The sequence below is a fragment of the Homarus americanus genome, unplaced genomic scaffold, assembly GCF_018991925.1.
Source record: "Homarus americanus isolate GMGI-L3 unplaced genomic scaffold, GMGI_Hamer_2.0 scaffold9514, whole genome shotgun sequence".
Taxonomy (NCBI): domain Eukaryota; kingdom Metazoa; phylum Arthropoda; class Malacostraca; order Decapoda; family Nephropidae; genus Homarus; species Homarus americanus.
In genome coordinates, this window is record NW_024728474.1 from 672523 (window position 1) to 699541 (window position 27019).

Genomic DNA, 27019 nt, shown 5'->3' on the forward strand with positions numbered 1-27019 from the left:
TTAAGACTGACAGTATTAAGTTGTGGGACATCAGTTTAGGGGTACCCATTAGGTTTGTGGTCCATAACTAGGCCTGGGATATTAAGGACCGAGGCCCATTAGGATTGGGGGATTATGTAATTAGTTTCCCCTTAGAGAAGTGTCCCAGTTATAGGGGAGTTTAGTATCTTGATGATATGTCGTGAAGCGAGAGTAAAGATAAGAGTAAAATGAAAGAGTGAAAATTGGAGTTGAAGATTTTGAGAGAGAGAGAGAGAGAGAGAGAGAGAGAGAGAGAGAGAGAGAGAGAGAGAAATGCGTAAAGAGAGAGAGAACGTGCGAGCGAGGTGCGCATGTGAGGGGGCAGGTCCGGGCGGGTGGCGGGTGTATGGTGTACAGCAGTCAGCCAGTCAGTGGTGGACCATCACGCCACGAGCTGACGCATCGAACCCTTTACCTCCAAACCCGACGGCTCTTGCTGTGCCGCACCCGTAGAGGGGCAACTTGCGGCTTAACTTCTTCTGTGCCGCATCCGTCGAAACACAGCTGCTGCACTTACCCGAGACACCTTGAAAGATTATCCATATCTGAAAATAGAGAAGATGTACGTGTTAGGACTCCTATATGAGGCAGGGTAGAGGAAAGACACATCCGTCTCCACTAGTGACATTAAGTGTATACAAACATCAAACGCATTGTGTAATATCAAAAGCTAATTTAGCATAAATTCGTCGAATATTTACAATTCCTTCTTTGATGTTTTAGCTAGATGATAACTACCAGCCTCTCTTCTTAAATCCGTGGATGGATGTGCGATATTTCAACTGAACTTTGCGTATAGGTCCCGGTTAAGTGAGGATGACGACATTCAAGACAAATGAACAAGTGGAGGAAAGATCGAGAGTAATGCAATACACAAGACTTGGCTAAGGTACTTCCAGTATTGACTTATACACTTCAGGAAGGAGAGGAAGAGAGACATGTTCTGAAAATCTTATTCTGGACGACGCATAATGTTTCCCTGTTACAAACTTTCTGAGCGTCTCTGAAACACCGCGCTGTTCTCCAGGGCCCCAACTCCACTTGGTAAGATAGGAATTTTTACCTGACGATTCCTTCCCTCCATATGTACTGTAGAGTATTTTTAAAGTTACTCCTCTGGACACTGTTAATATTATAGTGTTTCGTGTTACTTGGTGTCGGACTCAACATTGATAGGGGGAAAGTTTTAATGTTTCTTATTAATGTCGTAAAGTAGAGACGCCACACACCGAAACTCACCCCAAACTTTTTAAGTGCTAAGTATGACGACTTTTCTGTGGTATATTATAAGGGTTATAAATGTGAATTAAGTGTTTCATCTTGTCCGAGTGAGTGAAGGCGAGAGGCAGTACCTATAGACGTGTCGGTGTCATAGTGTGTGTGTGTGTGTGTGTGTACCGTCGAGCTACACTACACTCCGCTACACCCAACAGTTGCTCAGTGTTTCTTGCGTCAGTGTTTACTTGTAGTATTACGACCGTGTGTTTCTCTCACCGGAACTACCGCCTCAGTTTTGAGACTTAATGAACTGACTAATTATCAAACCACTGCCATTTAACACAAAACAACACAACACGTCCATGCAACAAATATCACACAAGTTTACTTAAGTGACAAAAGGAATTACTAAGTGAAATGTAACACAAGAAATCCTCGCCTACGAAAGTACTTCAAGGTTATAAAGGTGAGAAAGGAATATCTCTATGCAACTTCTCCCTGAGAGTGATCACAGAACTACGAAACACTAAGACACTTAACAAGAGACCCCCAGTTGGACTGAGTCTGAGGGTTCAAGTATCGAGTGTTACCTTCAACTAACGTGTTAATTGTGACCTCAATACAAGCTCTCAGTACCACCACCTGCAGCAGCCAAGCTTCACACGGCCTCTGTCTCTCCCCTCTTACTGTCTCCTTCAGGTGAGTACAATACATTGATGATGTAAAGGAAACCAGGGTAAATATCAGTCCCCCCCCCCCACATTACAATATACTCGTGTGTATATATATATATATATATATATATATATATATATATATATATATATATATATATGAAAACCATTCTTAGTGATAACTTATTTATTCCAACGCTGGCTCAGCGGCTCACACACTCAGCCGGCAGTACTAACATAGTAACACAAGCATTTTTCGTGACCTGACTACGTGATTTCACAAACCAACCTCGTCACAATACTTCCTCTTAAGTGTCTGTGTTAGAATTTCTGTGTTATTGTGTTTGTGTTACTGTCTCTGTGTTTCTCCATCTATAAACTGTCAGTTCATAGCTTGAGACACTGAAACAGTTCTGGATTAAATATGGTATCGCTCCAAGTGCAGTGTTCCCTTCGTTTATATTCACCAGCACTGTGAGTCCTACTGGGCATGTGTTGTCATATCACCTCACGTGCCATCCCAGAAGGAACCGCAGTTGAGGGCTAGGATGCCGTTTTGGTCTGTACAATTGGTGCTACAGAGGCACTTTTAAATACTGTGGACAGGAGAAGCAAGATGAGGTCTCAGGTGAGTTGGTGTCCTCTTAAGTATGTATGAGGCAATCCTCTTTACGATTGGCTAGTCCCAGTGGGCTTCTTTGGCTGCTTGGGATGTGATTTTCTTCACTGGGTGATTACCTCCATACATCTTGAGTCATTTACTCCTGTAACCCTTCTAGAACAATTTTTCCAAACTGTTCGTTGCTATACAGGAGGATAGGAATGCTGGCGATGGGATCTGGAAAATACAGGTATTGCGGATGTCAGTTCTTCCTTGGCTGACCGGAGATTTACTTGTTCCCATTGAGAGTCCTATAAGAAGAGGATCACGGCTTTTATGAGTGTGAATTTTAGTAGTTATCGTACTCCCTTAATTTGTGGTGTGAATGACGATGTTCAACTCAGGCAGTATGCCAGCCATGGCTTTTGTGAATAGGTACAAGGCATCGTGAGCACCCAGGTGATACATTCTTTCCTCCATTCTCTTCATGTCGCCCAGTTATTTTGGAAGACGAGAGCGATATTATTTGTGTTCAGTGGCGCTCCGAGGGGTGACGCCTACTGCCTCTCCTTGAACCATCACTCGTCTGATGTTCTCTGAGACTGGATCCACCGAACTCGTTAGAGTGCCGTCTTCTAAGAACCAAATAATGCCTTCGCTCGATAGACTGTCTGTATGAGCTGTTTTGTCATTCGACAGAATAATAGTGGGGCGAGGGGAACCCCTTGCTGAACGCCTTTCACTGAAATAATCGTGTGATCACCAATCAATCGGGTTAGGTCCTCTGTAACAAAGAACACAGCGGACTAGTAGAGGAGGAAACATGTTGTAAAAGTCTTTTTATGAAAGATAGAATATTAGCAAAAAATAAAATAATAGAAATGAGGAAAAAAATTACGAAAAAGGATAATACTGAAACAAGAAACCCGAGAAGGTGGAGACGTCGGAGGTGGGCAGATGAGAGTCTATGGTGGTCGTCGTGTGCAGGGGGGGGGGTCTCGCCTCAATATAGACGTGTTTTTAAAGAGAGAGTTCCACCTCTGGGAGTGGTAGCCGCCCAACCTCAGAAATTACACCTTTGAAACATGTTTGGGGTGCACGCTCATCTCCATACCAAATTTCAGCTTTGTATCTTCAAAACTATAACAGGAAATAGTGAATCGACACAAACACTCGCACAGGTAGAGAGAGAGAGAGAGAGAGAGAGAGAGAGAGAGAGAGAGAGAGAGAGAGAGAGAGAGAGAGAGAAATCAGACAAGTGGCACTGTGAAATCTATCCACCGCAGCAGGATTTAAAAAGATTGCTATTACAACATGTGGCAGGAAGTTCAACAGAAGACTTAGGCAAAAGTAACACCACAACACACCCACACACACCCACACCCACCCACGCCCACACACTCACACCCACTCTTGCTTCCACTACATTACAGTAAACGTCAACATATAACTAACGGGTCTACTTAGCCAGAGATAATGTTCACTCCTTTTATTGTTTTTCTCGTTCTCCTGGACAGTGTGGCCATATTAACCCTGTCAAATTATTGAGCCAAACTAACATACACACGGAAACCAAGCCGGAAGTTCACTCTTAAAACTGTAATGGGTTAGATTAAAATTGGGGGTGGATCAGCTTAGGTAAGATTAGGTTAGATTAGATTAATGGTGGGTTGGGTTAGTGTAGGTTAATTGGATCACCTGAAGAATCCCCATGCCAAGTAACGCTGGGGACGAGATTCTTAAGGTGGAGGGGGCGGGGTGGAGATTGTCCGTGTGATACGGTTAATTTAGTGGTGGGTTAGGTTAGGTTAGGTTAGGTAAGTCTAAAAGTGGTTATGTTACGTTGTGTTTAAACCGGTTAAGATGAGGCTAAATTAGGTTCGATTGTTATACACCCGAGTTCGGTACCTGCTTGGAGATTAACTTAAACAAGATTATCCAACCTCTCACTACTGTATCCTGTGTTCGATCCCCGGTCCAGGTTTGATGTGAGAAGGATGTTATAGACCTTACCAAACATCACAGGGTACGCCACTTTTATATTGCATTAACACAGGACAATGAAGACCGTAACAAAATAACGTAGAACAGATCGACTAACCGAATGATGGACTAATTTGCTGATAAGTGGAGGAAAAAAAATTACCCCTAACCTAACCTAACCTAACCAACCCTCATTTTCCGAAAGACAAATTAAGGTGTTCGGATTAAATCAAGATAAACGCAGATACATCCTCCTAAAGTTTTGATTGGTGATAACTTGTGTATTTAATAACTAACAGTACATGATGATTAAAGATCTTAGTTGCTGTAACGTGGGGATAAATTCTATAACAACAGGTTCAGGATTTATTGTAGATTATCCTAGTGTTAAATATTACACAGAAAACGGGCTGCTTTATATCCCTAACTAAAAAAAAAATAAAAAAATCAGCTATAGCAGTCGTGTTTGACAGTGAGACTCCCTTTGTATTATATTCTCACCCTTGTAGCTCTATTGTGTTGCCTCTACACTGTGATACCTTTGTTGCTATCATCATCCCCACCAGTCACCCGGGAACTGAAACACACACTCGTCCGCCCAGCTCGACCTAAACTACACCAAAAGAATCATCCAGGCGAAAATGTTTTACTTAACGAGAAAATTATCGCTTTTAGATAAAGTATTTCGTCACTGAAGTTGTACACACACACACACACACACACACACACACACACACACACACACACACACACACGTTCACGCACACACACACACACACGTTCACGCACATATACAAAATAGTAGGAGTATTCCGTCAGAGCTTATGTGTACTTGTTGCCATTCAGTTATTGGTGTCAATTATTCCTGTGTGAGGGGTGATGGGTCGTGTAGGGGGTGATGGGTCGTGTAGGGAGTGATGGGTCGTGTAGGGAGTGATGGGTCGTGTAGGAGGGGGTGATTCGACTGAACACTCCCTAGCCTCCTGACCATAGAGAGGAGAGCCTAATATTAATGGGTACTTGTCTTACTGATCTTGAGCTATAATGAGATCCAATCCTAATACTTTTTTGGGGCTGTTATGAGATGGGTCAGGTTAGGCTAAATTAGGTTAGGTTAGATTAAGGAATATCAAGTTAGGTTAGGTTAGGTAAAGGGATATCAGGTTAGGGTGAAGTGCAGTAATACTTTATATAACATCAATAATCCTTTAAACAAGTATTTTCCTTAAATTTTAATAGTTCTTGTCTAGTGTACGGACCGATCTAAGTGTGTGTACCTAAAGAACGTAGTTGTTGAAGCACAGGAAGACAGACAAACAACTTAAACTCTCTTAGGACAGCTACTCACGGGTAGTTACTTAAAACTCTCTCTTACATTTTGCAAGTTTTCTCTCAAGAGGAGGCACTTACACGCAAACACAAAATGTACTTTCTGAGCCTTACGAAGACTCTTGGAATATCTAAAAACCTGAATGCCTGGGCGTGTATACGTTGCTGAAAGAAAAATGCTACCTCAGTTGGGCTCATTATTGAGGAATGCCTCGCGATTAACCTTACCTGAAGATTTAATACTACGAAGGGAGAGGCGGCAGCCGTACGTCTTCCTTGGAGAGCTTCAACATGGGCGTGGGGGAGGTGGAGGTGTGGGGAGGGGGGTGGGGGGAGGGGTGTGGGGAGGGGGGTGGGGAGGTGGGGAGGGGTGGGGAGGTGGGGTGGGGGAGGGGGAGGAGGTGGGTGTGGGGGGTAGGTTTGGGGAGGGGGAGTAGGAAAGGGAAGTAGGGAAAGGGGGAAGGGGAAGGTGGGAAGGGGAAGGTGGGAAGGGGAGGTAGGAGGAGGAAGGAAGGTCAATGAAGTTACAGAGCGTCATTTCACTGTAAACGATCTCCCGTCTTTCTTAACGAGTGTTGAGAATGGTTCGCATTAGCTTAACAATTTGGGTCAAACTTGTACTAACTGATGGACGTGTTTTGTCAGGGGGGATACCAAGAACCGCCTCTGATGGGCCGAGTACACACACACACACACACACACACACACACACACACACACACACACAGGGCACTAAAGGTAGTCTATCACATAACGCTAGAGACTCGTTACCATAATGCTCTTTATCTCTACAGTAAACTAACTGCACACAACAATGAATGAATGAATGAATATACATACGATCTTAGTGCCGCAACAGTCGAGGTTATATGGCGCCAGAGAAAAATTCATTCTAAAAAGGTTAAACTTAATTTAGAATGACGGCAAATGACACCAACACCGTGAAGTGTATAGAACAAATACAACAACATGATTAACTATAATGTCTTAGCTGGGTCACTGTGACCTTCACCTCTCAAAATCAATAGTGTTGTGTGTGTGTGTGTGTCTCCTTGAGGCCAACTCCTTCCTCCTCCTCCTCCTCCCCTTTTCTTTTTCTTCTACTTCCTGTTCCACCTCCTTTTCTTCCTACTCCTTTCTTCATCCTCTTCCATTCTTTCTTTTTCCCCATTTTTCATCTTCCTCCATATTTTCCTCTTCTTTCCTCCTTCTCATCCTTTTTTCCTTCCTCTCCTTTCTCTTCCTCCAACTCCTTCTCCTCCTCCTTCCTCTCTCTCACCTTTACCCCTCAAGGCTGTGGAGAAGACAGGACAGGTAAACAAAGGCTTAAAACACTGAAACTAGACAAGGACTTTTGTTTACCCTTTCTTCCCTGGTCACCATAAGGCCTTGTTGACCTGCATGTTATTTTCTGTGCATCACAATGGGTGAACTTTGACGCGAGAGAGACGAGGAGATTGAGATGATGATGGAGAGAGAGAGAGAGAGAGAGAGAGAGAGAGAGACTCACCTTGTGGACACCGGTAATACTAACTCATTAATAGGACCGATTCTATCAATAATATTCCAATCAAAATTATTTGGCGAGGGGTTAAAGATATTTGGCGAGGGGTAAACAATATTTGGCGATGGGTAAATAATATTTGGCGAGTGGTTTAAAACAGTTAATAAGGCAAACAGATATCTAAATATATAAAAAAAAAAAGTGGCAAGGGAAAAAAGTAATTGGCGAGGTAAAAAAATATTTTGGTAAAAGATAAAACAAAATTGACGAGGACTGAGAATTATTTGGCTTGGTATATACACGACGAAGGTTAAAATATACATGACAAGAAGAAAATACTTGGCAAAGGGTAAAGGCAACAAATCTGAGGGCAAGGAATAAAAAAAATAGGAAAAAATTGGCGAAGCATAAAATAAATTATTTGGTGAGAAGTGAAGACAGAACAATACAACAAAGTAGACAGCCTACGAGACGGTTCTGTCCACCTGTGGGTATTACCTCATCTTACCTGTCTATGGTTATACACAAGTATTACATTGCTTCTAAGTCTGCTTCGGCAGACTTGGATTTCTGAGTTGAATTTTCCTTATAAGATTTCCACGTTCAATTTTCTTTGCAAGATTTCCACACTGAATTTCCCACGCAATTGGAGATGTAAGAAGGCTCCCAACCGGTTTGCTTTGGTGAGAACACAAATAAAATGTATAAAATGATGTCAAAAGTGTCTTGAGACTATACCTTGACTATGTGCGTTCACTTAGTTGCACGTTTTAACAGGTTTTCCTTTGTGTTACAACTTAGCCTAAAGGCACCTAGTTACGTGCGTTTTACAAAGCTTGAATTAAACTCACGCACGCACGCGGAGAGGGTGTAGAAGAACGGGCAGAGAGGCGAGGCGCACCATAACCTGACAGCAATCATCATAAATAATAGACAGTGTTTTGTTGTGGCTGACAGTCTATGTCTGCGCCTGTGTGTTTTCTGTGAATTTTGAGCAAAGAAAAAAGAGAAATAATTCACCTTATCGCCTGAAATATGTTGGACAATATTCTGTGTTTTGAGAAAAATACGGTATAAATAAATACAATATTTTCTTTTACTTGCAGTTTCGTGTCATTGTTTTCTTGATATTATAGGAATTACGTTAACGTGTTGTTATTATTTTATTTCCCGTCGTTTACAAAGTCAATGTAGTTGTATTTGTGGCGTGTGCTTATCGATGTTGCCTTGGAATATTTTCTTCAATGTTTAAATGTATTGAGGCAAGATGATGAGCTCTTGGGGTCTGCCTTACTCTACTGCTATTTTAGATTATGGTCGTAACTAAACCATTGTGAAAAGTAAAGCATGTGGTAGTTAGGTCTGAGGGTAAACAAACTGCACAGCGCCGTAAGTCCCGGCCCACGACTCTGCCTGTATAGTTCATCTGGCGTCTCAACAGTCGGTCATGTGTCCACCTATTCACTTATAAATGGTTTTCTATTTAAAAGTTGTATTATATAACATTAAATATATAACACAAACTTGTTATACGTAAAACTATAATCAAAACATTATAAAACCACTTTATATTTTCTGGATAAACTCGATAAACTTAAAACTCTATCCTCTGTATATGAGACATCTCCAACAACCAAGGGCAGTCTATAGCAACCATCCCCTCCCTGAGTCATGGACAGATGCCGCCTCCTAATGTCTTCCAGTTTAGGACACTCAACCAGCAAGGGTTTAATAGTCAAGGGGACCAGGCACTCATCACATACTGCTTGGGGCTCTTGGGTCATCAGGTAGCTGTGTGTCAACCTAGAGTGGCCAATACAAAATCTGGCCGAGGCTGTCTCCCATATCCTGGCATTCGGTTAAATGTTCATGGGCGAATCTGTGTTGTAATCTCCAGGCATTACATGCAGCAGTTCTAGTACCAGAACGCATATCCCTGTATGGGAATGGTTACAGTACTGGACTTGGACTGGACAGGCGGCCCTGGCCACCTTGTTCGCCTTCTCATTTCCCGATAAATTCACATGTGTCCGGTATCCAGTAGAAACTAACCTGACAGCCTAATTAAGAAGAGCCACTCCAGAGGGTGGAGTGGGTTAAAAGATTCTAAAGTTTCAAGGGTGCTCCTTGACTCACTAAGACTGGTAAAACTGCTGTTCTCAAGGGTGGTAATGACCTTCAAGGCCAGGAGAATCACTGACCACTCAGCAGTAAAAATTGAAGTGGCTGTACAGTAAGTAACAAACCACTTCGGGTAAAAGTTGGAAAGACTAGTCCAAGTCTGACGTCAGCATCAGACTTGGGGCCACCAGTAAAAACAAGAAGTACGTTCGTCTTGGTCAAGTGTCGACAGAAGTGGAAGGTACAACTGCTGGAACGTTCACCAGACAAACTGGTCAATGAGGGAGATGAAGATTTCCCCACACCACGTGAGTGCGATAACCGAGAGGCCTCGGCAGCCGTGGACAGTTAGCATACAGACTGAAGTAATTCTCCCCCCGTACACACACACACACACACTCGTCGGAGAGTGTGGCAGCCTCTGGATGCAGTAGTAAGAAACACTGCCTATCATCAGTTACTGGTGTTGCAGGACCAACAGCACTTCCCCAGTATTATCCAAGAGGCTCAGGATTGGGGACGTCTTAAAAGCCCCAGTGGCCAGACGACCAGCAGGTGGATGGCACCTAACGTTTTTAAGGGGGTCGGTGCTGCCGAGGTGTAAACCCCGCCCCAGTAACCCTCGACATATGTCATAACTCTTGTCCCTTCACCTCACACTAAGGGTGTGTGGAGAAGCAGAGGCAGCCCCTGTGATCACCTACCCTAATTTCCACTCCTCCTCCTCAATAATGTGATGACAGTGGCTGTAACATCTGTCAGAGAGGTCATAACTCCTGTCACCTCACGTCTACAGCCTCTCAGCATGTCGGTTCCTTTGAAATGCTGACAAGCTGACTAGAGGCGGGTTGGTGGCTTAATGTAGATATAAATTACCTTCACCCGACACAGGTCAGTAATCCTGGTACACTGATCACCTCCCTGGTAAACATGTACGGTAAGGTGTGGTGTCGCAGCTTCTGACAAATATTATCTTGTCCGCCCAGTCTGAGTCTGAGTACTGCTAATCAGCACAGCCTGATATATCCTCTTCATCCCTCTACCTCTTACCACTCTCCTCCCTCACTCTTCCATACCTCGAGGTTAGGTTAAGTTAGGTTTGGGTAGGTTCTCCATGACGGTCAGTACACTATACACTCAACTATCTTTACACCTCCACCATGACGCTGCTTTACATGTTGTGTTCTTATTGATTTCGAAAGAGCAGGTGAAATGTGCCCCAGTTCTGGTAGGCCCCAACCTAGCTTAATGGGCCCAAGTTTAATAGACCCAGCCTTAATAAGCCCTAGCCTAAAAGATCAAACCAAAGATAACATAACTTTTTTTAGTCCACTTAAGATCGGTGGTCAATTAGGACTGGGAGCCACTAAGACTGGGACCCTCTAGGACTGGGAGCCACTAAGACTGGAACCCTCTAGGATTAGGAGCCATTAAGACTGGGGCCCATTAGGACTAGGAGCCACTAAAACTGGGGCCCATCAGGATTAGGAGCCACTAAAACTGGGGCCCACCAGGATTAGAAGCCACTAAAACTGGGGACCATCAGGACTAGGAACCATTAAGACTGGGAGCCACTAAGGGTCGGGCCCATCAAGACTAGATCCTATTAAAGCGAACAATATCAGAAGAGATTTTAATCAAGAAATTGAAGCACTTAGGAAGACAATTTGAACCAATGAATTTCGGTAATGTAAACCGGACCTAGACCCGGTATTTCATACTAAAATTACTTGTTAGAATAGGTTAGGGACAGTTTAAGTTAGGTTAGATTAAGTTTGGGATAAATTAATTCAGTTAGTTTAGGTCAGATTAGGTTAGATTTAGAATAAGTAGGATTAATTAAGGTTAGGTTAGGTTAGGAATAAATTAGGTTTGGTAAGGTTAGTTTAAAACTAGAATAAGTTTGGTTGATTTAGGTTAGATGCTGATGCAAACCTAGGTGAGAGAGAGAGAGAGAGAGAGAGAGAGAGAGAGAGAGAGAGAGAGAGAGAGGCACAGAAACAAAGGAGTACAAGTGATCTCATGTCAGCAGGGCACGTGGAGGAGAGGTTCCTACATCCCAATAAGACAGAACCAATCCCTCACGAGGAGTCACACACACACACACACACACACACACACACACACACACACACACACACACACACACACACACACACACTACATCAAAGGACACAGAGGAGGAAGGTGGTGGCCTTAGTCTTATTAAGCCCCTTTTTTAATAGACCCCAGTCTTAATAGACCCTCCACTAACCTGCTCTACCCTAATCAACCCAACCTATTCTCAGTATCAATAACCGCAAAGTCCTTAGGTGCACCAGGTCTTGCAACCACTAGTAATAATGAGCTCAAATCCTACTAGTTGGTTCGGTTAGGTTAGGTTAGGTTAGGACTAAAGCCTCAAATTAACAAACATGGTCAATATTGGTTTAATATTAACGAGGAAATCAAGTACGATTTATCCCTCACAAAGTCACAACGGGAAATAAAAATAAAACTATACAACACGTGTCCGGGAGTGCTGGAGCGCGATGTCTACCTCAAAGTTTTCAACACAACCAGCTTGTAAATAAAGGAATTCCATGTAGTTTGACTTTTTTCTCGGTAAGAACAGAAAAAACAACACTCGACCACAGGCTGAGCTGCATCCGAGGGAGACCCCAACGTGTGACTCATGATACTGTGTCTTAGAGGCATGACCTTGACCTTCCCTTTGGCCCTGACCTTCCCTTTGACTCTGACCTTCCCGTTGACCCTGACCTTTCCTTTGACCTTTCCCTTCCCTTTGACCTTCCCTTTGACCCTGAACTTTCCTTTGTCCCTGACCTTCCCTTTGGCCCTGACCTTCCCTTTGACCCTGACCTTCTCTTTGACTCTGACCTTCCCTTTGACCTTACACTTTGCAAATATAATGATCACAGTTACCTCATATACGATGCCCTTTTAACCTTGAGACCACGAATGTCTTACGAAAACACGTCAGAAAGGTAAAGATCGAGCAGGGGGGGTCCGTGAGGCTAATGGTGCCAATATGACGAATTGTGTCTTCCGGAGGGTAATCAGAGGCCTCATGTGTCGATGGAGAGGCTCGGGACACGAGAGAAATTTATGCCAGTTTTTAGTTATTTTTCAGTTGATAAATAAATGGTCTGCTGTTAAAGGGAACGTGGGAGCTCATGAAGATTATGAACCCTTATGCTAATCTAACCTAACCTAACCTGATATAACCCAGGTTGTACAGATTATGTGGAAAACTTTACTTAACCCTGGCAAGTGACGTTTGAAATTTACTTGTCCTAACAAATTCTTGAAGGAAATTTGCTTGTCCGGATATTGTTTAGGGAAAAAGTTTAAATGGTGTCAGTGGCGGTAACACCAGGTCATGTGAGGTCATAACTCCTGTCACCTCACGTCTACAGGTTGATGGTTCCTTTGACAGAGAGGCAGACAGACAGACAGACAGATAGATATAGAAGTTATGAAGTAAATAGGTAACAAGTTTACTAAAGAGGCCGATAGTATTAAGAAAGATAAGAGTTGAGCTTGTAAGGGGACGTAATGTAATGTAAATGAGATGTGAGAAGAATTTGGTCCATTTTACCATAAGCTGAAGCAGAGACAACATCAAAGGTCTGTTGACGACGTAAGATAGACGTAAGTGAGGAAATGTGATGAAAGGAATGGCAGAGAGAGAGAGAGAGAGAGAGAGAGAGAGAGACAGACAGACAGACAGACAGACAGACAGACAGACAGACAGATAGACAGACAGACAGACACTCCATTAAGTGGGTCAACTCACACCTTGCCAGAATAGTGATGAGAAAATTCCCTACTCAAAATGTCTTTGGTCTTACTCTATTGTTTTGAAGCCGTAATATACGTCACTGTTCTCTCTGTCTGTCTGTCTGTCTCTCTGTCTGTCTGTCTGTCTGTCTGTCTGTCTGTCTGTCTGTCTGTCTGTCTATCTCTCAACCACTTACACACACGCACACTCAAACGCACAATTACACACTCAAACGCACACTAACGCACACGCAAACGCACACACACACAATTGCGATAGAAGCACCCAAAATATTCCTTTGTGGTGTTCAGGTTGATTTTAATACTAAGTTATAGTCATGAGATGTTGGGTTAAGGTCCTAGGGTGAAGGTTAAGGTCCTAGGATGAAGGTTAAGGTCCTAGGGTGAAGGTTAAGGTCCTAGGGTGAAGATTAAGGTCCTAGGGTGAAGGTTAAGGTCCTAGGGTGAAGGTTAAGGTCCTAGGGTGAAGGTTAAGGGCCTAGGATGAAGGTTAAGGTCCTAGGGTGAAGGTTAAGGTCCTAGGGTGAAGATTAAGGTCTAGGGTCTAGGTCAAGGTTTTATGGTGAAGGCCAAATGTTGCCTTGTCTTAATAGACCCTAGTTCTAATAGACCTCACTCCTGGTGGACCTCAATCCTAATAGGTCTTAATCCTATTAGGTTCCTCTCCTAATACACCTAAGCATAAATTAAATACTGGGACTGAGGCCCATTAAGACCCATTAGAACTTGGGGCCCATTAAGACCTCTATTAGAACTGGGACCCATCAAGGCCTCTATTAGAACTGGGACCCATCAAGACCTCTATTAGAACTGGGGCCCATTAAGACCTCTATTAGAACTGGGACCCATCAAGACCTCTATTAGAACTGGGGCCCATTTGAATTACACCCGACAAATGTGACCTTTTAATATTTAACCAATCATCAGTGGTTATAACTGCCAGGGATGAAACGTCTTCCTCCTAATTGGCCAAAACAGATCACGTGACGTAAACAAAAGACAAAGTGACATCTGAGCTTCTGATTGGCTGAAACAGATCACGTGATGCAAAGGCGGTGTAATGACAAAACTTGTTGATATCAATGGGTGGAAAGTTTGTAAGGAGTTTTGTCCTCAGCCTCAGACTGCTAAAGTTGTCAAAGTCACATAAAAGTTATAAAAGTATCTAGTCAAGAGACATTACTAGCAATTGCCAGGTGTGTACAACAGCGGGAGAAGTAAAATGTCCGCAGACAGGTCGGTATACGCAAACAATCAAAGAAAGAAATACATACACAACTATAAATTCTAAGGCGCCACACACACACACACACACACACACACACACACACACACACACACACACACACACACACACACACACACACACACACACACACACACACACACACACACACACATTTTAGTACAGTATTGACTTTTCCAAGAAACAGTCGTCATACAATATTGATAAGGATATAATTTACTTACTGTACCTAGAGGACAGGTCGGGCTCCCACACTTCCCAGAAAACGTCTCTAATTGTTAATGTTAAAACTCCAGGCAGAGTAATTTACCCCCTCCCCCCTCCCCCCCTCACCCTGAATACAACACCGTTTTATGGTTAATCGACAACGTGTGGCGACTGGTGGTTCTCGGGCGTCTCCAAACTAAACGTCACAAGAGGACACACGGTATGACAGCCTATCAGCACTGTCGGACGTAGGATGTGTCTTTTATTTCTCAACCTAAAACCCAATTTAATATTTTCTATTTTCACTATAAGTTGAGATACTCCAGAGGAACCATATCAAGCTGCAGTGTTTTATCAACAGGAAGACCAAAGCTGCCAAGGGAGTTATGTGTAGACAGTCGTGTAAGTGTAGATTGTCATTTAAGTGGTGTAGACAGTCATATAAGTGGTGTAGACAGTCATATAAGTGGTCTAGACAGTCATATAAGTGGTGTAGACAGTCATATAAGTGGTCTAGACAGTCATATAAGTGGTGTAGACAGTCATATAAGTGGTGTAGATAGTCATTTAAGTGGTGTAGACAGTCATATAAGTGGTGTAGACAGTCATATAAGTGGTGTAGACAGTCATATAAGTGGTGTAGACAGTCATATAACTATAGACACACTCATATAAGCTTCCATTATAAAAGTTCTTCATCTCCACGGTATAAGAGCTTCAGGCTGAGTCGCTCCTCCATTAAATCAAGCATTTAACTGGAAATGTGAGAACAAAAGACTCACTTAAGCCCCGACACAAAGATGACATCTAAAATGACATAGAAATTACACTGAGCCTCTAGTTCACCTGCTTGAACCATACTCAGGTAAACATATCAACGTGATGAGAGTATGAACACTTGGCATTTAGTTAATGGTTCGAGTAAATACGAGTAGATGTTTAAGTAAATACGAGTAGATAAAATCAGAGTAAACACGAGTAGATAATGTCAGAGTAAATACGAGTTGATAATGTCAGAGTAAATACGAGTAGATAATGTCAGAGTAAGTAGATATCATGAGTATGTTATATGAACTCAAGAGATCAATTACCTTCTCTTGATATCATGGTTAATATATTGATGTTGTGATATCTTAAGTCTTGCCTATTTGTTTCTATTACAAGTTACACTGGAGTTCCTATTACAAGTTACGGTACACTGGAGTCCCTATTACAAGTTACGGTACACTGGAGTTCCTATTACAAGTTACGGTACACTAGAGTCCCTATTTCAAGTTACACTGCAGTTCTATTACAAGTTACGATACAATGGAGTTCTTATTACAAGTTACGGTACACTGGAATTCCTATTACAAGTTATGGTACATTGGAGTCCCTATTACAAGTTACACTGGAGTTCCTATTTCAAGTTACACTGGAGCCCATTACAAGTTACGGTTGGATTTACAAGCTGGTGAATATTTATGAAGCAAACAAAACTATCACACAAACGCAGAGGTTAATATGTGTGTGGTAATACAATATTTAACCAACGTACTGTGATGTAGGTGTGTGTATGTGTGTTAGTGTAGGGAGAGAGAGAGAGAGAGAGAGAGAGAGAGAGATTTAAAACATGTTTATTGTTATTTCTTGAAAGGCTTTGGTCATGAATAAACATAAACATATCATATTCAGTGTACTGCAAGAGTTCTGAAGATTTAATGTACTATATTGACGTAAATCTAGCACGCACACTCGCACACACACACACACATTGTAAAGTTCATCACCAATGCTGTCATACACACGCACACATGTATAGTTAAACACTAATTTTATCACACACACACACACATACACACACACACACACACACACACACACACACACACACACACACACACACACACACACACACACACACACACACACACACACACACGCGAGCGTTTACCATGGATGTGGAGCATGATATATTTAACTTTAGAATACGATACATTTCACACGCCACTGAAGTAAAAATAGCAAATACACAATTATCCAGAAGTTGCTATCCGAATCTGGACCCATATAATAACCGAACATAATCTACCCGAACTTAAATTAACCTAACCTTCCTGTCACACAACCTAACTTAAACTAATCTAACCCGACTGTAGCTTAAGTTAATCTATATCTTAACATATAATCCTAATCTACCACGAACATTACCTATCATAACCTAATCTTTCCCTGAACCGAACCGAACCGAACCGAGCCTAACCTAACCTAACCTAACCACCCAGTCGACGAGTTCCTCCCCAGGAATCATTGGCTCGTTCTGCCAATGGATACCCTGTATACAAGGCTTCATTTTACACGGCTTTTGGTGCTGTTGTGGCACTGTCCTTACTGGTGGCGATACTAGTGGCACTGTCCTTACTGGTGGTGATACTAGTGGCACTGTCCTTACTGGTGATACTGGTGGCACTGTCCTTACTGGTGGTGATACTAGTGGCACTGTCCTTACTGGTGGTGATACTAGTGGCACTGTCCTTACTGGTGATACTGGTGGCACTGTCCTTACTGGTGGTGATACTAGTGGCACTGTCCTTACTGGTGGTGATACTAGTGGCACTGTCCTTACTGGTGGTGATACTAGTAGCACTGTCCTTACTGGTGATACTTGTGGCACTGTCCTTACTAGTGGCACTGTCCTTACTGGTGGTGATACTAGTGGCACTGTCCTTACTGGTGGCGATACTAGTGGCACTGTCCTTACTGGTGATGTTGGTGATTGTGTTCTTTGGTGTTATATTTATTACGTTGAACATATTCACCAGTAAAAGTTAACTTCACCAGTAACACATTACCAGTAATAATAATAGTCCTCGTGTTTACCTTCAGGCCAGTGTGTGTGTGTGTGTGTGTGTGTGTGTGTGTGTGTGTGTGTGTGTGTGTGGACGACAGTGTAGCCACGTCCTGAGGTATGAGTGAAGTTCATTGTTATTACATTATTATTACGGTAGGCTTGGTAGCATCCATACTGCCACAGGTCAAACGATATCCAGTCCCCAGTAGACCCCAGTCCTATTAGACCAGTCCTAACAGACCCCATTCCTGCTAGACCCCAGTTCTACAGTTCTATTTAGACCTGAATCCTACTAGACCCCACCTTAACCATTACAGTCAGGATATTTTTTGATCGATAATTATCTATGTTTCATTAATTTTCGTTTTGGTAACACTGTTGTGATCTACATGGCATCTCATGGTCCACGTCTCAGTAGTTCATTATAATGCTGTCTGGCAACATGCATTTACATAAAGATCCATCTTGTAAATCCTCCCGACGTCACTCAGTAAAATATTACGTCTCAGTCATGTTATATTCACCTGAGTCTATCTGTAATTGTTAACATTATTCGGTCACTCACACTCACTCCCTCACGCTTCCAAATATAAGACTTGGTGTTAGAAAAGTCCCTTACCTGTGCACCCGCAATAATTAAAAATATAATTATTCACCTTTTCCTACTTATAGTAAATATTGGAAATAGTTTCAGTAAAAGTTGGAAGGGAACTATTACCAATATTTACTGTAAGTAGAACAGGGTATATAACAGCGTAAGGATAACAGGAACAACAACTATAGTGTTAATTATTGCAAATGAACAGGGACTTTTAGATCACACTGTTGTATAACCTTATTGTATGAAGATGAACCAATTTCAACTAAAGTTAACTAAATTCAGGTGTCCCAGCAGGTGTATACGCGACCTCATCACTGTCACTCACTCCCCCGTGGAGAAAGCTGATCTTCACGCTGGCCTGGCTCAACATCAAACGACTTTACTCCCACTTATTCCAGTGACAAACTTTCACGGATATACTGTATATACAGTAAGTCTTAACTAAAGACTATGAGATACGTACACGGTCGAGAGCAGACAAGAAAATAAACTAGTGGTCTACAAGGTCTGATAAAACTGGCAATAATAATAATAATAATAATAATAATAATAATAATAATAATAATAATAATAATAATAATAATAATAATAATAATAATAATAATAATAATAATAATAATAATAATAATAATAATAATAATAATATTCAATTACATCGACCAGAGATCCCTAAATGGACTCGGACAAACGAACCGACGGACTGACGAACCTCATCTCTCAGCTGAATAACACAATTAAATTCAACACTGAACTCTAGGTAACGTGAGGGAGCCGACCCGTGGTAGCCTTGGTTCCGTAATCCTAAACTCTTAATGGCTTGTGGTCTATTGAGTGCATGAGTGAATTAAAAAAAACGCATTCGGGAATTAGCTGAGCCTGCAAGCTGGTCAATGTTTCACTCAATACACGTTCTCTCTGTCTTAATTGTTTAGCTGTATCTCTCTCTGGTGTGTGTGTGTGTGTGTGTGTGTGTGTGTGTGTGTGTAGCTTGTGTGTGTGTGTGTGTGTGTGTGTGTGTGTGTGTGTGTGTGTGTGTGTGTGTGTGTGTGTTATTTAATATTAAACATAATACAACCCCCATCCGCAACACTACCATCACCACACTACCACCACCATCACCACACTAGTACCGCCATCACCTCACACACACACACACTACCGCCATCACCACACACACTACCTCCATCCCGACACTACCACCATCACCACACTACCACCACCATCACCACACTACCACCACCATCACCACACTACCATCACCACACCACCACCACACATCACCACACTAAAACGCCATCACCACACACACTACCTCCATCCCGACACTACCACCATCACCACACTACCACCACCATCACCACACTACCACCACCATCACCACACTACCACCATCACCACACTACCACCACCATCACCACACTAGTACCGCCATCACCTCACACACACATACTACCGCCATCACCACACACACTACCTCCATCACCACACCCACCATCACCACCACCACCACCATCACCACACCAACATCAGCCCATTAATTAATTAGTAGTCACTGCCGTTACTTCCCAAAGAAAAAAAAAAAACGTTGTTCATAATCGCCCGTCGAAGCTCCTTAATTGGTCGACACATCATACCCTCAATCAATTAGGATCCCCCTTCGTCCCCTCCAATCATCCCGCCAGAACACTACCACCGTCATTTAAACCCACCAATCATGTGTCGAGTTTCACGCAGCCAAAATTGCTATATAAACGATGCTCATTAACTGTTGTGGCCTTTGGCGAGGTAAACATGATCAGGGTTGCCAAGAGTTAATTTTTAATTGAGTAATTATTTAACTGTGTCATCAGGCTCCCTAACCTCATTAACTAGTGGGGAAAAATCGTCACTCACTCAACGATATCAGTAGTGTTTGATTCCAGTGAGTATTTTAGCGGATAAACTATCAATAATTACCAACAATTGCTGAGCATTAACGAAACTCTCTCTCACACAACACACACACACACACACACACACACACACACACACACACACACACACACACACACACACACACACATACACATACCCTGGAACTATAATATATAATCGGCAAAATGAGAGATCCTTGAAAGACCGTGGAGGATAGGGTGGGGGGTGGAGACGTTCCTGATGGTGTAATAGGAAAAGTTATCCACCTGGAAACTGATCAACTAACTATGTGAAGGTGATGGAATTTCATTATAAAGGGGACTACCAGCCTGTCTCATTATAGCTCTCACCAACTTATCTCATTATACACTGCCACCTGATCCTAGTAGTGGAGAGAGAGAGAGAGAGAGAGAGAGAGAGAGAGAGAGAGAGAGAGTCAGTACGCAAAGTATAATAGAGTTTAGCATCGTCTATAGGGAGGTGTTGGACACATGCCCCCGGCCCGCTCTTACTGTCATCCCCGGATCAAGCAGTCCCACCACACACACACCCACGATTGGTATAGAATGGAATTTAATGAAGGGTAGACCGAGGTGGGCGGGAGATGTGAAGCAAGTGGAGGAGTAAAGACGAGAGAGGAGAACGGATGTATTGGTGGAAGAGGTGAAGGAAGACGAAGATTGAGATGGAAGTATTGTCTTAGGAAGGAATTGAAGAAAACTGGAGGATAATGATGATGTAGAGAGATAAAGTATTTAAAAGACTCCTTTACATTGTGTTCATTAGTCAAAAGAAAGGAACACACTCAATGATGATGTAAAACTGATGAAAAAATTACGTCAGTCGTGTTGGCATGTTGGGTACTTTAAAAGTCAAATTAGAATCACAGAAAACTATCATAATCTCGAATAAAAAAATATATTCCGTGTTATAAGAGCATCGTTCGCTGTCATCTCCCACATGCACTCTTGGCCAGACCTTAATGCGAATACGATAATTCCTGACGATGTGAATAGATTATCTTGAAACTTGGCAGAGATATTGTCCTTCCCTCTCCCTCCATCCATCCCCCCCCCCTCCTTTCCTTCCACTATCTCCTTTACCCTTTCCTTCCCTCTTCCCCTCTCCCTCCCAAGAACGCGGACGCTCTCATTAATAAGCATCACTAAATACCTTAAATACAGGGACTGGGGGCTTTCGAAAATATAACAAACATGTGTGGCGCATTAAGCCGACTTCAGCATCATCTGTATTTTCGAATTTATATGAAAACAAATAAGCTACTTTGAGTCACTTGTTACATTCGTTATGAGGACCATAAAGTTTTTTAGTTAGTGAGAAAAAAAAAAGAGGGAAAAAAAGTACATTACATCACAAGTCATGAATTTTACGTTTTCTGTCTCGTCATTGTTCAGATATGGTGAAGAATTGGCAGGGAGGTGAGGTGTTGAGGCTGTGGGTGACTCCTGGGGCGTTTTCTTATTCTTTGTCAGTGTCATCTTGTGTTGTGGGTTCCTTTACTCGGCTCTCTCTCTCTCTCTCTCTCTCTCTCTCTCTCTCTCTCTCATAATTTATCGGTTTTCTGTCTTCTTTCACTTATTCTCATCTTTCTCATTTCTTCAATCATATCTCTCACTTAAGTGTTCATCTTCCTCTGCTTCTCTCATATGTTTCCTTTTTTATTACCTACTCTTGTCTTCCTCATTTTTTAACGAATTTTCTTCTTATTTATTTTCTTCGAATTCTCCTCCTCCACAGTTACTACCCCTGCAATTTATTTTCACTTTCTTTATTACGTCCCTTTCCAATCTCCTCTTTTCTTTGAGTTTCTGCTGTGTTCCTTGATTCATCTCAGTGGAAGAGGAGTAAATATAATAAGCGTGGCAGATATTAATAACACGGAATAGAGAGAGAGAGAGAGAGAGATGAGCCGTCCCCCGACCCACCCACCCACCCACACACACACACAAGCCTAGCGGGGAATGACCATAGAATAGTTAGTAAATTAAAAAAGGTTTCATCTGTTGTCTTCTGCATATCACTAACAAGGCCTCTATATATGCTAAGGTGTACACTCTCTCGATGTGATATCATTTAACTTGGTGATTTCTTGAACCCTGAATACATGTTATCACAAAAATTTTCAAAGATATCCAGTGAATGTAACTTTCAGGTCTTCAAAGAAATAGTTGTCAGTAGTTGGGGGATTCTCGTTACAATTGCCTCGAGTATAAAAACAACACACACGCACACGCACACACACACACACACACACACACACACACACACACACACACACACACACACGAACACACGAGAACAATGTGAGTGAGGAATGTGCAGCAGTGAGGTCAGATGGATGCCAGTCCTTGTGTTGAGAGGTAGTTGAGGTAGAGTCAGACTTAAAAAACACTGGAGTATCTGTGTGACGCAGGAGGATACAGTATCACTCCTGGTCTGACGCAGTACGATACAGCATCACTCGTGGTCTGACGCAGGAGGATACAGCATCACTCTTGGTCTGACGCAGGAGGATACAGCCTCTCCCTGGACTCTCTAAAAGATAAAACTGCTGTATAAGAAGACTCATGAGAGCCTCCAGCTGGTATAGGTCACCTGTAGTGAGGGTGAAACAAGACTCCTCGACTATTATGTCTTCGATATAAACTTGCTTAATTATAAGATTTACTTGTGAGTAATGTACCCGCAGCCGCTATTAGTCTCTTTAATATGACTCTCTCTCTCACCTATTACGGACTTTTTTCCCATTTTAACTCCCTCTTCCTTTTCCTCCCCCCTTCCCTCCACTTCTTCTCCTCTCTTACTACATTCCTTTCTTCTTTATCGCCACAAGCAATTTTCATCTGGCTATCGTACCTTCCTGCCACCAGCCTCTAAGGTAACACCTTCCTCTCCTGTACAAGACGTCAGTGCTGGTCAGTTCTAAGTGAATGTTTAAAAGGAACTCCAATTTTAATAGGCGCCAGTTCTAATGGTCTCAAAACTTAATGGTGCAGGAGACGTTAACGATGGTGAACTCTTAGTGTTAATGGTTAAAAAAAAGGGAGTCATAGATGTAATAGAATCAGTTATTAATGGTCGTAATGGTGAGCGTAGGTTAGGTTAGGTTAGGGTGGTGCTTAGTACAGTGCAATTGTTGATCGCTTCTTATTATATCTACATCTTAATATTGTCGTCACTCTTACTAGATGGATAGGGAAGGGAAAGGAAGAGATGGGAGGAAAGGGAAGGGAACGAGAAATAAGAGAGGAGAGAGAAAAGAGAAAGAAAACGAGAGACCCATCACAACAACACAAAACACAACCATCCAATTCTTCTCAACAACACTATGAGAACCAACACAGAATCATCACCACCTCCAAATCTTAAAAAAAAAAGGCCTTCGAAAAATTCTCACCAAATCCTCGGAAAATTCTCACCAAGTCCTCGAAAAATTCTCACCAAGTCCTCGAAAAATTCTCACCAGCCCTCGAAAAATTCTCACCAACCATCAAAAAATTCTTACCAGCTCTCGAAAAATTCACGAAAATCAGCAGGATTCACAGGGGAGGCATTTGTCTTCACCCACCATCAGATTAGGTCAGTATCTCGCTCTTGACTTCGACATATGACCACACCTGAAGGAGAGGAGAAGGACCAAGCAGGATGCGTTATCAGGGGTCTTCAGGATGGTGAGAGAAATTGGAGGTTGTAGTTGTAGGAGGTTGTAGTTGTAGGAGGTTGTAGTTGTAGGAGGTTGTAGTTGTAGGAGGTTGTAGTTGTAGGAGGTTGTAGTTGTAGGAGGTTGTAGTTGAAGAGGGTTGTAGTTGTAGAGGGTTGTAGTTGTAGGAGATTGTAGTTGTAGGAGGTTGTAGTTGTAGGAGGTTGTAGTTGTAGGAGGTTGTAGTTGTAGAAGGTTGTAGTTGTAGTTGTAGAAGGTTGTAGTTGTAGAAGGTTGTAGTTGAAGAGGGTTGTAGTTGTAGAGGGTTGTAGTTGTAGGAGGTTGTAGTTGTAGGAGGTTGTAATTATGAGGTTGTAGTTGTAGGAGGTTGTAATTATGAGGTTGTAGTTGTAGAAGGTTGTAGTTGTAGAAGGTTGTAGTTGTAGGAGGTTGTAGTTGTAGAAGGTTGTAGTTGTAGAAGGTGGTTACTGGACGAGAGAATATTTTATTTTTCTTTAGCCAATAAATTATGTAGTGGGAAAACTTGTCAGGTCTTTGTTCTACGCGGTACTACCTGGGTGGCTTTTGTTGTTCCATCTCTTTTGTACTTTTGGTTAGGTTAGGTTTTGGCTGGGTTAGGGGCAGGTAAAGGTTAGGGGTAGGGTTAGTTAGGGAAGGGTTAGGGGTAGATTAGCTTGAGTTAAGTTAGGTTTGGGATAGGGTAGGTTATAAAGAGATTAGGTCAGAGTAGGTTAAGTTAGGGACAAGTTATGTTAGGTTAGGTTAGGGTAGGATCAGGGATAGTATACCTTAGATTAGGTTAGGTTAGGTTAGGTTAGGTTAGGTTAGGTTAGGATAGGTTAGGTCACCTTACATGACCACTGGGAATCACTGCTGTCCGTAATGATATTAATTCCCTTTAATGGGCTCTAAACACACGCACTTTAGTATCAGATTGCAAGGAATGATTATAACACTCGCTGAATTACCCCGCTATCATCCCTTGGGTAATATAATCATGTTAATACCTGCGTCATATGTTGTGAATCTACCTTGTTTGTGCAATCGTTAAGGCACGTGTGTGTGTGTGTGTGTGTGTGTGTGTGTGTGTGTGTGTGTGTGAGTCCGGGTGTTTTCCTTTCTGAGTGTCTGGGAGTCCGGGTAGGTGAGCCTAGGTGAGTGTTACAGGACAGACTAACAGGACACTCAGGCAGTTTATTCCGATAGGTCACACTGGCAGGCAGGTCAGAGAAAGCGTGAGTGAGGTCAAGGAGACAATGAAGATAATGGGAAGATAATGATAGTATTTACCGCTAATAACACTCGGTGATGGAAATATAAACACAGTAAAAATATTGACTCCAAGATTCATAAATACTGCTCCACCATCCCACAGACTCTCTACATCAACAACAACTTTCAAACATACTTTAGCACCTCTCTACACACACACAACACCCACGGCACCTCTGCACACACACACCCCCCCCCCCACACACACAACACCCACGGCATCTCACACACACACACACACACCCTCTCATCCCTCCCCCCTGCACACACACAACACCCACGGCACCTTGACACACACGCCTCTCAACACACCCCCCCCCCCACCACACACACACACCACTCCGCCTGCATTCTTAAGATAGTAAACAGTCAATTACTCTGTGCCCGTAAGTTTTAAATTATCTCCATAAAAATATAGACTATCTTTACGATATAAAAATTTTGTTTGAATTCAAAACCTTTTGTTTCGGCACTTGGGGTCATACTAAGGATTTTGTCCAAATTTCATACAAATGTACTACTTTACATGCTGATTAAGGATCTGGGTTTACAACTGAATAATATGGGTAATTAGTGTTAATAAATAACCCTTGAAATAATTATAGATATTTAGAATATTTAAAAGGACATTTACGCTGTGCCCGTAAGTTGTAAATCACCTTTATATACATTTTATTAAAAAACACAAATAAAAAAATAAAAAAAACAATGGTTTTGAGTTAAAAAAACAACAACAACAATTGTTTCTGTCAACACCGACACAAAGCACCATAACCTGGATATAAGACATACACAGCACCATAACCTGGATATAAGACATACACAGCACCATAACCTGGATATAAGACCAACAAAGCACCATAATCTGGATATAGGACACACAAAGCACCATAACCTGGATATAAGACATACACAGCACCATAACCCGGATATAAGACATGAGGAGGAATATATAATCTCGGGCATGAAGAGAAAAAAGGAATATAACATTAACGCTGTCACTAAGGCTCACTGTCACCTGTTTATACTGCGTAATGTAATACACGACACAGTTCATTATTCAAATGCCTCACTCCAACCTTGGTGGAAAAGGAATTAACAACGAACTGATGACCTGTCTACTGTATACTGTATTTTGCGAAGGAAGTAAACTATTTCTTTCGCTAATTTTAAGAGTAATATTTTTGTATATTCTAAGCTTTAAAATTCTTCGTTTGGTTGAATGTTTACATTAGGATGAAGTTAACAATTTAGGTCGTTTATGCGCCATTTAGGTAAAGGAAGGGAATGTTATTACTGGCTTCCTGTCCGTCCGTCTGTGTGAGTTGACATAACAGCTTAACAACAAATGGCAATTGTTAGTCTTTTCCTCATTTCTAGCCTAATCTAATCTAACCTAACCTAACTCAAACTAACCTAATCTAACCAAAACTAACCTAACCTAACCAAAACTAACCAATCTATAAGGGTTAGAAAAAGAAATGACATTATGGGGGAAAATTAATATTAACCCAACGTAGTAACTTTTAGCTTTGGCAGAATGTTGTCTCTTGTGAACCTTTCCGACGTGTTCAATGGTCAATATCTTCTCGCCACGTTCCAGTGAGTTAGGGCAACTTTGTGTCCCTGGGGAGGGGGTGAATGCTAGCCACTGTGACATCGATAACTTCAACAACTAGCCATGAATTTTTATATAATTTGTCACGTATACACACATGACCACTGTTTCAAAAGAGGTCATTTATCACCCTATTCCCGCCTTCTTTGGGCGAGTTATGACCTATTATCAACGCTGGTCTGCCCCTCCTCCACCACTCTTTCTCTACGTCTGGTCTGCCCCTCCTCCTCCACTCTTTCTCTACGTCTGGTCTGCCCCTCCTCCTCCACTCTTTCTCTACGTCTGGTATGCCCCTCCTCTTCCACTCTTTCTCTACGTCTGGTCTGCCCCTCCTCCTCCACTCTTTCTCTACGTCTGGTCTGCCCCTCCTCCTCCACTCTTTCTCTACGCCTGG

The 27019-nt window shown here is 42.3% G+C and overlaps 2 protein-coding genes across 3 annotated transcripts in view; one reads left to right on the top strand and one right to left on the bottom strand.

Moving 5' to 3' along the window:
- Nucleotides 1-396: 396 nt before the first annotated feature.
- The window catches only part of LOC121866102 (hemicentin-1-like), a 58052-nt gene continuing 31429 nt past the window's right edge, over nucleotides 397-27019 (top strand). For both annotated transcript variants that reach the window (XM_042365698.1, XM_042365699.1), the window contains exon 1: nucleotides 397-1065. The gene's annotated coding sequence lies outside the window, so the exon portion shown is untranslated. The remainder of the gene's footprint in view (nucleotides 1066-27019) is intronic.
- LOC121866115 (pentatricopeptide repeat-containing protein At3g13150-like) lies at nucleotides 17042-17500 on the bottom strand. The gene has a single exon (XM_042365712.1). It carries the CDS (start codon nucleotides 17498-17500, stop codon nucleotides 17042-17044), a length of 459 nt encoding a protein of 152 aa, XP_042221646.1.